A 13,928-nucleotide genomic window follows, 5' to 3' on the forward strand; every position below is an offset into this window, starting at 1 on the left:
GAAATGATGATGATGATGATGATGATAATAATAATAATTATTATTATTCCGCTTCTCCTATGACGTATGCTCTCCTTTGGATATCTTCCTGTTTTCTTCCACTCAGGAAGGTTTAGAGCCATTTTCTATGGAAACACTGGGCTGCCTACCAGGCAAAAATGATCTGGGACTTCTTTTCCTAGCATAGAAAAATAATGAAAATGGGTCCACTTGTCCCTTTGTTTTATTGTTCTTCAAAGGGCCAATAAAAGCACAAAGCCTCTCCCCAGTTTTGTGGGTCTGAGTGAGAAAGTGAGCTGAATTGTTCGATGCTCTGGAGGCTGGCACATGGCCGCGGTCCCTCCAGTCCAGAGATCCAGGCCATGTTTTCCCTTTGCTTCAGCATTGCGGTGAGTGGACAGCAAGTCTGTCCAGCCTGTTAGTGCAAAGCATGGAGTCAGGCAGTGTTTCAGCAGCAGCAGCAGCAATCGCATCCTCCAAAGTGGGGCTGGTGGTCTCCTGAGCCTGGCATGAGAGCAGAGCCAGGGACCCTGGCCATGATCCAGCCTTGGAGCTGTTTTGGACACGGGACTCTCCATCAATTGCTTGCCATGGACTTCAGGGCAGTTATCCTGCTGCCTCTCTCTCTCTGGCTTTGGGGTAAGTAGTTCCAGAAGATGCTGTTATTCCCTTCTTAACTGGATCTGATTTTGGTTGCTGTGTGGCAAGACACACACAGTATTTCAGAGTGGCCGTTGCCACCTTGGACTCTACTTGGCTTGAAACTTCAGCAAAGCAAATTGTCCCAGAACTTTTCAGGCACGTGTGTGAGTCTGTGTGTGCTGCAAATGCGAGTCAGTTTCAAACTGGTGTAGTTCTGTAGTATAGTGGCAATGATGATGATGAGGTTGATGCCTCCTTTGCTGAAGTTGCTGGAAGAATAGCATGGGAACTGATTTTTACAAACAAGCTTTGTGTCCTCCCATGAGGAATGGGGTTGAGGGGATGATGATCATGATGGTGATATTAAGGGGGTATCATCAGCAGGTGGTTTTCTGCACAAAATCTATCAGACTCTCTTGGAAGCAGGTTTCTAATAATCGGGGTCCCTTTGCATGATATTGGTGTGGGGAGGAATAAGGAATTGTGGGTGCATGCTTCACTCTTTGGGGTTATTCTTAGTCCTTTTGAATGCAATCTGCAGGGGCCGAACTCTTTGAGGACCGCAAGACAAGCATGTCTTTTTCAAGAAAGAGGTCAAGCTGAGAAGGTGAGAAGGGAGCTGGCCTTCTTTGCCTGCCTAATGCCCAGAGCCAGAAGGAGCAGTTCTTCTCTGGGGGGAAATCACTTTTTCAAGTGGGGCCTCAATGCTCCCTCTCAGGCTCTTCTTCTCTCTGCCGCTGGCCCTTGCCTCCTCCCTTTCTCCTCCTAGCCCTTGCCTTGCTCTCATTTTCTCTGGCTATAGACACAGGAGCTGCTGGGGAGGCATTAGCTGTGCCTGAAAACTTCCCTCTTTCCCTTGTGCCCACTTCTTTGTCTGGATGCTGGAATTCCTCTGGTTTCTGGGACGCAGCGGGGCTGCTTTTGTGTCAGGTCTCCATGGCTACTGAAGGGCATGCAGAGCCATGATGGGGGCTTTTGTCTGGTGGCAGAAAGCAGGCCCATGGCATGCCATTGGATGATGGACCAGGGGGTGGTGATGGGGAGGGGGAATAAAGAGCTAGGAAAGTATTGCTCTTCTTTCTTTTCCTCTTAACGTTACAGCTCTATCATGCAAGGATAGGTAGCCCAAACTTTTGGAGCACCTGGTAACTCAACAAGTATGGTTCGCTGAGCCATTATGACCCTGGCTGCTTGAAACTGTTTGTCTTCCAAAGAGGAGAATCCCAACTTCAATAGCTGTCTAACAACAAGGGGGCATTTGTCCCCATCCCCATTATGTAGGACAGAAGAACCGAGGCACACAAAAGGCTGAAGGCTGCAGTGGGTCAGTGGCTAATCATTGTCTCCAGAATCACCGATGAACCTTAAGCTAGCTTTACACACTTTATCTCTCCCTTGGCGACGCTTCAGATTGCCGATCTAGGATCTCCACCTTGGGGGGAAATATGAGGCGCAATGAGCTGGGTGCGTTTCAGCCCATCCGCTGCCATCGGAGGGCATGGTCTCTGACCCACCTCCTTCATTCCTCGGATCTGCAGGCACCAGACGCAGGACCTTCCCAGTAAGGCCACTGCAGTCCTTAGCCCTGGTGACATGTTCTAAACAGTATGCAATGGGATCCTGGTGCACCTTTGAAACTAATTGAAAGACCTTGGTAGTATGAGTTTTTTGTAAACTTGAGCCTACTTCCTCAGATGCATTTTGAATATACCTGTTTCAAAAAGTGGTTTATAAATGGTATGAAATAAATTAATGCCAAATGAATGGACTGAAAAGAAAAAACAGTCTTGTGGTGCCTTATAGAAAAATAGTGTTCTTGCCAAAGAGTATTGAGGCTGTCCCTCTGGCAAGGAATGGATTATTTGTCACACACTGATGACAAGTCAGTCTGTACTATTAGTATTGTGAGTTAAGAGCTCTTTTACTTCTTTTAGCATCTCTAGCAATTTTTTGTTCTTTTTATGAGTTGGATTGTGCTTCATTGTAGATTTTTACAACCTGTAGTTTATTTATTTTTAAAGCTCTTAGATAGCTATGGATGGGTTTTTGTGTGTCTGTGTCTGTTAGAGGGAGAAGGTGTTCTGCTGTACTAATTCAGCTTGTCTGATGTCCGATAAGCTGGAGGATGGAGACTTTGCACAGTGACAGTGTAGTCCTTGAGGAATATGGCATGAGGAGCAGAAGGAGAGGGACCCTATTTAGAGTAGCACCAAAGCAACCTGCCTGCTGCTGCTGCTGCTGCTGCTGCTCAAAGGTGGAGTTGGAAAGCAGGTGCCAAACAGGTGCAAATGGTACCAGCAGAACACAGCTTCAGTAAGTACCCTCACAGTTTCAACTAGCAGAACAGGAAAATGGCCGGGTCATCTGAGGTGGCCCTGTTCACATGGCAGGAAGACATGCCAAGACACACTTAGTCTGGCATTGTCTAGTCTCACAGCTTGATAGTTGTGCTTCTTATTCTGCCACAAACCGGGCCAATGGAAAGTCCCTGTGTGGCTTTATCTTCTCTTCCTCGCTACCATCATTTCAATTTGCATGGAGTTTTCGCACCTAAATGGTACCAGCACCATACAAACAAGAAGAGGTATCCGTACCAGAGAGTGGAAACAGTTTAGTTCCATTGCTTTTCAAAAGGTAATAGAATAACTCAGAGACAATTCATGCCAGTAACACTAACATGGCAGCATTTTAAATGCATTACAGCAGTGAAAAATACGTGTGCCAGAGGTGGTACTCAGAGCCCTCTCTGTGGGCACATGTGCCGTTGCCCCAGCACAGAGTTTGTTACTAGAAAGCCAGAGGGACACAGCATTTTCAATAAATAAGTGGGTTTTGGGTTGCAGTTTGGACACTTGGCCTCTAAAAGGTTCACCATCCAGTGATGGTCTATTACAGAATAGACAATGCCAGCCACCGAAGCATGGTATTCATTGCTGTTATTCACCAGTATTGTATAAACCAAACCCCTCCTCTCTGTACCTTTGTGTTGAACAAGTGTGTGTGTGCGCGTGCGTGCATGTGTGTGTGAAAGACAAAACCTTGCGTTTGCACACCTGATCTGCTGCCACACGGACACCTTGCGTGGAGCTCAGACATGCCCCAGCCGCGCTGTTCTTTCCCCTTCTAAGTGGCCGATTTGCCTGCGTTCGCTGCAAGCATATTTAGATTGGATTTAGAATTAAGGCCCGGGAGCCCACATGGCTAACCACAGCACACAAGACCTCCTTCCCCTGATCCCATTTCCCTGTGTGATGTGTGGCAGTGGCTGGGAGATCAGAGGGAGGTGGTGGCGGAAAGCATGAAGGTCATTGTAGAGTTGTCTGTGTGTGGTTGTGTGTGTATGGGGGGATTGTTCTGGTGGCAGCAGGGCCCACAATGGACACTGGGAGATCAAAGAGGGCTTCTTGGGTAGTAGTGCAAGAAAGACAGCCATAAAACCAGCACAGATTTATGGAGCTTGCTTCACCCCCTTCTCGAAACCTGATAACAGGCACAGTTTCATCTCCAAAGCAATCAATGGGTGATCAAATGCACACCTGGCCAGCTCTCTTTTCATGGGAATTGTGCTTCACGCTTCACAGGGCACTTCAGGATGCAATGAATATTCACTGTTTAAATGTTGGCCTTATGGAAGGTAAAAACAGGAACTCACAAAGGTAGCTAACTCTATGCTTAAGAGTACTGTCAGAAAGGGAAGCGGGATAGGATTGCCAGGTGTCAGGTGTGCCTTGCTAGTCCCCTGGCATCAGCGCACCCCATTAGGATTATTCCATCCCCACAGGCAAATAGAGAGTTCAACAAGAGAGCACTGCATGCCATGCACTAACAGATGAGGGCTATTCCCCCACTCTTTTTGTTGTTATTATTATGATACTGCTTTTAGCTCATGATCAAGTCACATAAGCTGTGAAGCTTGCATATTTTATCTGAAAAGGAGCAAAGGCAGTGAGCCCAACCACATCAACTCTGCATTTGGTACTTGTTTTTATCACTCAGTAGGAATGCCTAAAGGATGCCTCACAGCCTGTGGGTGCCCACATCTACTACTTGCAAAATGCTCCCCCTTACAATGAAACTTACACTGCTTCTCTGTTGGTAATACTCCATTTCTAACCTGAGAAAGATGGGGACTTGTGTATTCTTGGAACTCTTATCTGGAAAAACCGTCCTCTAAATCTCACAAGTGTAGGAGTGGCATTCACTCATTCAGGAGGAAGGCACGCTGGATGCCCTTCCTTGCGGCTTTTGTTCCGGGAATGAGTCTTGGCATGGAATGAGGTTGTGTGGGGGGTTAGCCTTGGTTTAGACAGAGTCCTAGAGAAATCAAAGCTTTGGACTATAATGCTCAAAATCCCCCAGTGGCATTTCCAAGATCTAAGCCATACAGTTTTGCACGGACCAAAGAACGCAAAACCCCTTGGTGAAAATGACAACAGTTTTGCATGACCATGTTGTTGTTGATGTGTCATTTCCGACTTATGGTGACCCTAATGTGAACCTAACGCAGCCCTGCCCCATAAATGCAGGAGAACTTTGGGGAGTAGAGGAGGGTTCCCCTCCCAAGTCCTCTCTGAGCTGTTCAGCTTCCTGACTCCTTCCTTCCTGGGAGCCATCTAGAGAGAACGCCCTTCTGCTAATCCCTTCTGCTGACCAGGAGAGGAGGAGGGCAGCAGAGGTCACCCAGGATTTACTAATATAAGCACATGCCTTTCCATTGCCATGGAAACATAACTCTTTCCATCACTTCTTCAGAGTTGCCCCCTCAATTGCCACACAGGAGGCCAGAGCGCTCCCCGACTCTAAAGGGCAAGCACTTGGCACGTCTGCAAGGGACCCAAGCCAGGCTGCCTACTGGGAATTTGTCCTTTGGAAATTGGCCGTGAAACCACATAAAATAGCAAAACTATATTGCAGTGGTTATGCCATGCTGCCAAAACCGCTGCATTTTGAACCCACACAAATGGCCTCTGATTCCAAACTTTGAGGTAGGACTCATCCAAGCTCAAGTGATGAGACTTTGGGAATATGCAGGTTGCTTTCGTTCACCAGTCAGTATTAACAAGTCCCAGAACATCTGGGTGCAGGTGAAAGAATTCTAGTTCAGTAGCAGACCACAACAAGATATAAATCACACCACAACAGCTCCCCTGGTTTTTAGAAACTAAACATTTTGACTTCGCATTTTGGTTTGGGTAGTATAAAAGCCTTTTTCCTGCCTCTCTTTCCCCACAGAGCAGCAAAATACACCACAAAACATTGTGCCATGAAAGGTGAGGTGTATCCACCACCACCACCACCGCCCTTTCTTAAAAGGGCATCTCCTATTCCCAGGCCTCATCCAGTCCCATACAGAGCATTTGCTCTAGTTGTAACAGAAGACAATAAACAAACAAACAAATCAAGTACCTGGCAGGAAGCAGGCTGATAACTCCGTCTCTCTTGTCTTTTCACTGGCATTTTAAGTGGGGGACCAGGTCAGCCTTGGAGGTTGCTTATCAGTTGGAGCTGTCTGGAAGAGTAGGAAGAAGGAGAAGGCATGGCTAACCTTAGCATGACATTTAAGGTGCCAAAGTGCAGGGGAGGTCAGAACCTGTGAACAACATAGTTGTGGCACAACAAGGGGGCTTTAAGGCCTCAGAGGGGAATGTGTTTGAGAAAATGTCCATATGCCCTCAGAAACAGACACATTCTAAGTGCATTAAGGAGAGGTTTTAGTGTTTGTTCCATTGTTTGTACTGGATTTGAAAGAAGCTCAGAGAGAAAAAGACACTGAATCCAGCTGTTAGTGTGAAAGTGAGAAATCTCTCTAAATTTAGATAGATGGACAGACAGACAGACAGACAGACAGACAGACAGACAGACAGACAGAGGTGAATTAATCTGAATTTGAAAATAAGACTATCTTTTCCCCCTTCCCTGCCATCCAAAGAGAAACAGCAACTCTATATCAACAAAATAGTGTAACTGTCCAAGGTCTCATGGCTGCAACTGGAAAGGGAAGATACCCAATACGTTTTATCTGTCTTTTGACTGCTGCGCACCAGGATTTGTGTGAGTTGTGGAATATTCTGTGACCCCCCCCCCCCCATTAGGAACCCCAATGTCTCTCTGCCTTGGCAGCAAACAGGAGCAATAAAGGCAGCAGTAAAACCCCAAAGCGTGCCATTAAATGTCCAGGAAAATAGGACCAATTTTGCACAGTGGCTAAAAAGTTCAAGTAAGCAAGTAAGGCAAAGGTGTTCTTTAACGGAGTTGCTGCTACCCCTTGGTCTCCAGACAGGGAAAGCACCCACTTTCCCTCAAAGACAGGGCTCATGCTCTAGAGATGAAATGAAGCTCTCTATGTTCTTCTGCTCATGTGCAGAGAGAATGGTCTGGTGCCATTCTGGCACCATGTTTCAGTCATCTTGATCCATGGGCTTCTAGAGCATGTTTTTCCAGGAGATTTAGGCTTAAGGCCTGGTACAACAGCCACTCTGCAGACTTTGTGGCATTTGCTTGTGTGCCAAGCAAGGGATTTGCATTTGCCCAGAGTCACTTTTCCATGCCAGAAACAAAGACATCTTTTTGGTTGCTCAAATGAAGGTTGGTCTGGATACTTCCTAGCACTGACTCTTACATGTAGTGAGTGGCCTGAGCGATTATTGGAATGGATTTGCAGGGTTGCTTTTGAACTCCAGAAATTCAGGCAGACAGTAAAAACAACAATACTTAAAATACAGTATGATCTGAATGAAAGTTAGGACACCGAGTGGGTCCTTTGCAGCATCAGGCTGAAAGTTTGTGTAAACATGGCGGTGGTGGGGAAGATTAACACATGTTTAGACTTTACCAGGTGTCGCATGTCAACGTAATTTTACTTACCAAGAAATCTGTAAATGCAAACTCCAGACTTGCCCTGTAGGTGGGAAAAGGGAGGGGGGAACGTAGTCCGGAAGAAAGAAGTGTTCAGCTAATGCTTGTTATCTGTGGCAGCCTTTGAAGTTCATCCTAATCTATTCTCCATCCTCAACTGTGTGTAGCCTCCTTCCTAGAAGAAGTAGTGAAGTTGGGAGAGGGAGAGGATTGTATTAGCACCTTCAAGGTTAACTAGTTTGTGTATTTTAGCATGACCTTGGTGGATTAAAATCCACAAACTGCCCTAGAGAGCCAGTTTTTGTGGGACACCACCAATGGAAAAAGCCGTCCCACTCCTTTTTGTCATCTGCTTAGTTTCTGGCAATGCTAGAAGCTAAGACAAGGCTTTTGTGGGCGATGCTAACTCTGTGTAGGTTGATGCAGGAGAAAGTGATTTTGCATCCCAGAATTCATCTGAGCGCTGCAATTTTCTGTGTCTGAACTGTTTGGGAGCAAAGGCTAATTGAGGTGCTATGCTCATTATGCCTTGTGCATATTGATTGGGCTCATTAATAAAAGAACGGCCGGTGCTCACGGACCCTGATCAGCAAAGAGAGCGAAAGCACTGATTCCAAGGAGGACAAGGCTCTCAGGTGCAAACACATGTACAGCTTGACCTCACTCACCCAGCGCCACAGTGCAGCTGTTGGGTCCTGATGTGAGTTCATCCGCCAGGATCATTTTGGGTATCCTGAGCACATGCTGCTCAACTTCCATCCATAATAGTTCACAATGGAGGGATGTTGAGCCTGTTTTGGGACCAGGCCTCCTCTGCCTCCAGTACAGAGTTAAGGGATCTCAGCATAATTTGGCAAGTCGTTGTCCTACAACCTTTAGGTAGCTGTTTGGTAGAACTCAGAAAAACAGGTGCTTCCAAATGTGAATCTTTGCATTTGAACACAAGCGTACCTTGAGCCTACGCAGCGTTTGGTGCAGACCTCTTTTGAAGTTTAGGCTAAGCATGGTCAGTTAGAAAACCTATTTTAAATTGCTGGGACTCAAGGATAGAACACAAGAAAGGTCAGTAAAGTATCTCTGAGCGTGTACAGAATACAGAGTTTAATTCAGCTAGAGCATTAATCTTATACAGGAAGCCCTAGAAAACGTGGGAGAATAATGAAAAGCATACATTTACTAGAGACGTGAGCATTCCCCACCAGGTCACAGTGGGATGGCATTAGAGCTTGTGGTTCAGCACTGGTTTTAAAGATAAAATTAAATGTTGGTGCTTTGGCTCTTGATGCAGCTGTAGCTTGATAGTCTCAGATCTCTGCTGTCTTACTGGGCCGTCCAGGGGTTTTGTCAGCTTTCCGATAACCTCCTGGTCCCAGTCTTTTGAGCATCAGTTCTTCTTGCTTCTGCCATTCCACAGCTGGGAGCCTTTCCCATCCACACTTGCTCCAGCTGCTTTTGATGTCATGGGACTGTTGTGCGCTGGGGCAGCCTTGTGCTTCATGCTTGCTTGCTGACAGTAGTGGCTTCTTGCTCAGAGCTGCTTGCCAGGGAAGGGAGCCCTGCTAGAGAGCAGCATTAGCATCAGCCAGGGCTCCGTGCGCTAATTGCAGCCCTGGATTCCAGGCCCCTCCTGTCAGCCCTGTTCTCTGCCTGAGTGGGAATTTGAGAATAAAGGGGGCTGAGGGGAGGATAAAAGGTGCACTGGACAGTGCAAAGTGCAGCACATTCCCCAGCGTCACATGGAGAGCACAGGGGAGGAGCAGGGAGGGCCGAGACCAGAGGAGCCTGGAGTGCATCCTGCAAATCCTCCCCGTCCCAGAAAGGTAGCTTATGAAGGGAGGCAGCAGGAAAAAAACACAAGGCGGGGAGGTCACGGAAGGGCCAAATGCTTGGGAAGAAGAGAAGCTGGTTGTGCCCCCCGCCAAAGACCCCCAACAGTGATGTACAGCCAACAGGGTGTCAAGCCCCTGAGATGTACAGCGCATGACTGCAGATGGAAAGGCCAGGGGCAGTGCAGGCAAAGAGGTGAATAGGAGAACCCACAGACTCATCTTTTTACAAACAGAAGCTGCAGCAATCCCTCCTTGTGACTCAGTCATGTGACTTGCGCAAACATCTACAGCAATGTTGTGGCTGTGGTAGTATCCCTCCTTGTGAAGGAATCCATACATATTCTGGTAGTTTGCATCCACCTTCTTAAGCACCAGCTCAGTGATGCCCAACACACCGACCCTAGTTTGAGCAGAAACCCCTCACATTCACCAGTCTCTTCACCCAAACGGAGGCCCGAGTCAAGTGTTCTCAATACGGGTCGGTTGTGTGTGTCTGCAAATGTCACAGTTGCCATTAGCAAGAATCCTGTGGTGGCCTGGGGCCAAATTCCAGACAAAGGCTTCATGCCAACACAAAGCAGTGTGGCTTATCCTGCTTTCACAGTGGCACGTAGGGACACCTGTCGTCAGGCTGACCCATGAACTTGTACTTATGCCAGCCTTAAGCAGACTGTTCTTTTCTCTGCAGGAACCGCCTCTTCCGAACCGGTCAGTTTTTGTTCCTCATCTCCATGTACGAATGGTGGGACCTGCCATGACCTGGAAAGTGGCTACAGGTGTGTCTGTCCTCAGAGTCCCTTAGCCTATGTGGGAAATGATTGTGAATTCCTCTATGATGCATGCACTGTACATTCCTGTCCAGCCGAGTGGAACTGCACAAGGACACCTGGGTACTTGAACTACACTTGCCACTGTGAGCCAGACTCACTGGATCTCAACTGCAGCATCCGAGGCGATGAATGCGAGCTCAGCCCTTGTCCAGAGCCTCATCTGGCATGTGTGCAGTTGCCCAATGGCTATGGCTGCCAATGCCAGAGTGCAGAGAGCTGCCAAACTGGGCCATCGGTTTGCTCCAACCAGCCCTGCTACAACAATGGGACCTGTACTGAGATTGCTGGGGGCTACGCCTGCGAATGCCAGCCTGGCTTCAGCGGGCCCCACTGTGAAGAGGATGTGGACGAATGTTCCTCGGCCCCATGCCAGAATGGAGCCATCTGCCTCGACAGGGTCAATGAGTACAACTGCTTCTGTGTGCCTGGCTTCCAAGGCTACCACTGTGAGATAGACATCAATGAATGTGCCTCCCGGCCTTGCCAACACAACGGCACCTGCCTCAACCTGATGGACCACTACCTTTGCCAGTGCCTGCCCGGCTACACAGGTACCATTTACCCTTCCCACTTCCCAGAAGAGGCTAAAGGCTCCTCATAGATCACTAATAATAATAATAATAATAATAATAATAATAATAGGTTTTATTTATATACCGCCCAATCACTGGGAATCCGAGCGGTTTACAATAGAGGGGATAACAGACAGTTCCCTGCCCACAGGCTTACAATCTAAAAGACACGACACAAAAGGAGAAGGGAATGGTGAGGGAGGGAGGGAATCAGGTCCAGCATTCTTTTCTCCCTCTGAGGCCTGGACCAAGGCAGATGGACCGGAGGGAGGGCTCTTCTTCTTCAGGCTAGCCCCTGATGGTACTGGGCCAGCCTTCTCTCTCCCTCAGAGGCCGAAGGATGACAGTTGGGGAGGGAGGAGCCTCTTTCTTCAGGCTAGCCCCTGATGGTACTGGGCCAGCCTTCTCTCTCCCTCAGAGGCCGAAGGATGACAGTTGGGGAGGGAGGAGCTTCTCCCAAAAGCGCAGCCGTTCCCTAGCTACTGACTTTGCTTCAGGGACACATGGTAAGGCAGAAAGAGTATGTGCTGAGGCTGAGGGTGGTTTCTTCAAGATGGGCGACAGATACCTTTTTGTCAGCAAACATTCCTTATTAGACATTGGAATGTGAGGAAAAGACAGACATGGGAGAGAAGTCCTTTCTGATTCAGTCTGCTCAGGTCTTTAGCTGACCTACGTTGGCTAGATCTGTCTGCTGGCAAACTTAATGCCAAGGGCATTATTTTCTGTCAGGCTTCAAGACTGGTGTTTTTGCTCTTGGAACAAGAGAATGGTGTGGTTGATCATAATGAAGCAGCCATGATCAGAAGGACAGGTAGCCAAGATTTGCAGTATAGTAATCTTGGTCCAGCCCGGTCACTGGCTCTAAACTGCTTCCCCAACACTGGCAGAGGCCAGTGATTTCTCCGTTTGTGACTGAGGGAATCTTTCTGACCTGTCTGGACTGGCACTGACTTCTCCCATCCCTGCTAGCTCTCTGTAGCCTCAAGGGTCTTCTCTCCATTCTTCCCCAAGCCTTGGCAACAGGCTGGAATTCAGCCGGTATGGGACCCTCACGCGCCTGGTACCAGCCAGCACTGCAGATGCTCTCTCTGGCCTTGCTCATCCTGGCGAGAGGGCCTTACAGGAGTTACATTGCTGCAAAGGAATGTCAGGGTGATGGCTGAAGATTACCAGTGGGGTGGGGGTGAGGGGGCTTGCAACATCGGCTGCCCCTTCATGGGCTCTTAGTCACCATGAAGGGTTGTGGGGGAGGCCAGGCCTGCTTGGCAAAGGAATTTCTGCTCTGTTGAAGGAGAACAACGGACCCAGGAGGGGGATTTGGGGAAACAGAGAGAGGAGGGATCGTGACTCAGAGCCTGTGTCTATTAGATTCCAGGCTTCACTTTTTAATCCTCCAGTGCTCCCAAGGTGTAGGATAAGCAACTTTTGAAGAAGTACGATGGTGCATGTTATTAACAGATACAAATGTGGGAAGTGCTAAAACAGAACTAATACTTGGTGAGCAAGTCAGGCCTGCTCACCAAGAGGTGGTCCAAAGAGGGAAAAATGCCTTGCACCAAAAGATAGGTATGGTCAAAGAATGCTTCTCAATGTGCTTTTCTTACTCAGAGCTGCTGACCTAAAGGGCAACAGCCTTAAGCCTCCATGGGACTTATGTTACAGGGGAACAGATTCAGGCTGACCTTTAGGAAAACGTTTTTGATGGAAAGAGTAGTTCAGTAGTGGAAGCCATTAAGTGGAATAACGCTCTCCCTTGTTGTAAAGCTTCAAGCAGGGGTTACCTGTTTGGAGTGCTCTAGCTAGGAATTTCCTGCACAAAGTTGGACTAAATGGCATTCCAGGATCCCACCAACTGTATGAGGGAGAGAGGGAGCAGAAGCCTGCATGGGAGTTTGAAATTTTCCTTTATGCGGCTCAGCTGCCACTTTTGAAACATAGGGCTGAAATGTGACAGTAACCAGACACTGAGGATCCCCTCATTCATTCCAGAGCCAGCACACTTTCAATGCTGCCCCACATATTCCCAGGAAACCTGGGCTGTGGTCATGGGTCCTTGGCCAGCATAGACCGAGCATAGGCTGTGGTGGGATGGGATGCAAGAAAGTGTGCTGAATGCTTGACAGCTCTTGATCCACCAGATTAGGGGGCCTACATTCCTTTTGGATTAGTGTAGCCATGACTGCTGCAAAGGGGAACTCTGCCAGAAAATGGGATTAGATGGAGTGGCAGGTGCCACTCCTGGACTGTCTGCACTGGGCTGGTGCTAAAACCACAGCAGCCCTTGAGGCCGGAGAGCACCAAGGAAGCCTGTGTTGGCATCCATTGTCTGTCCTAAAGCCATCGTATTCAGATCTGGAAGACAGATGTGTCCTTCATCTATAGGATGAGAACAGTGCTAAGAAACCTTTCAGGAATATTATGAGAACAAAGTAATGATCACAGAGCACTTTGGCATCCAAAAGTGGTATACAAGTATCAATATTAACCAGTCTGTTTTTCTCCCATAACAAAGGTATGAATTGTGATGTGGAGATTGACGAATGTGAATCGGGCCCTTGCTGGCACAATGGCACCTGCAGTGACCACATTGGGTACTTCACCTGTTCCTGTATGCCAGGCTTTGAGGGGGAGCAGTGCGAAGTAGATATTGATGAGTGCCAGAGCCAACCCTGTCTCAATGGAGGCACATGCCATGACCTTGTCAACAGGTGAGATGAGAACTGCTAAGAACAGAGGACCCTTATGAGTAATGTCAGCATTTATAGTGCCTCCACAGATTGAAAAATGAGACCTGCAACCAAATGTTATAACAGCAGGTGGGGATTCCTGTTTAAAAATTCATCTATTTTGTTCCATTCCTTTCCTCTCCTTTCCCATTCCAATTTTCAGTTTCCACAAAAGTCAGTCCATTTTCTGTTGCTGCTGAGCACAGTATGTGCTTGTTGTACTTGCATTAACTTCTCTCACTTAGGAATGCTGCAGAGATGATACAGCTGTGACAAAGATTTAAACAATACATTGGATAGCTCAGTACTAGCAGGTCACCTGGACCAGATACGTTTATCCAAGAATTCTTAAGACACTGAAATGTGAAATTGCTTTGCAATGCCAGCAGATGACAGGCAATTTGAAGGCGCAAGCATGCACACACAACTGCAAATATACCATAAAGAGGGATAGTGGAGAAACAGTGGACA

General features: G+C 47.8%; 1 protein-coding gene across 2 annotated transcripts in view; it reads left to right on the plus strand.

Moving 5' to 3' along the window:
• Window positions 1-578: 578 nt before the first annotated feature.
• The window catches only part of CRB2 (crumbs cell polarity complex component 2), a 32,740-nt gene continuing 19,390 nt past the window's right edge, over window positions 579-13,928 (plus strand). The window contains exons 1-3 of one of the 2 annotated variants that reach the window (XM_089534720.1): window positions 579-639; window positions 10,015-10,707; window positions 13,244-13,439. In XM_089534720.1, coding sequence (XP_089390846.1) covers window positions 591-639; window positions 10,015-10,707; window positions 13,244-13,439 — 938 coding nt within the window. In that variant the 5' untranslated portion in view covers window positions 579-590. Of the gene's footprint in view, window positions 640-10,014; window positions 10,708-13,243; window positions 13,440-13,928 lie in introns of those variants that run through there. The other variant, XM_089534721.1, reaches the window with a different exon arrangement.

The sequence above is a fragment of the Sceloporus occidentalis genome, unplaced genomic scaffold (assembly GCF_023333645.1).
Source record: "Sceloporus occidentalis isolate IW3139 unplaced genomic scaffold, rSceOcc1.0.p SCAF_8, whole genome shotgun sequence".
NCBI lineage: Eukaryota > Metazoa > Chordata > Lepidosauria > Squamata > Phrynosomatidae > Sceloporus > Sceloporus occidentalis.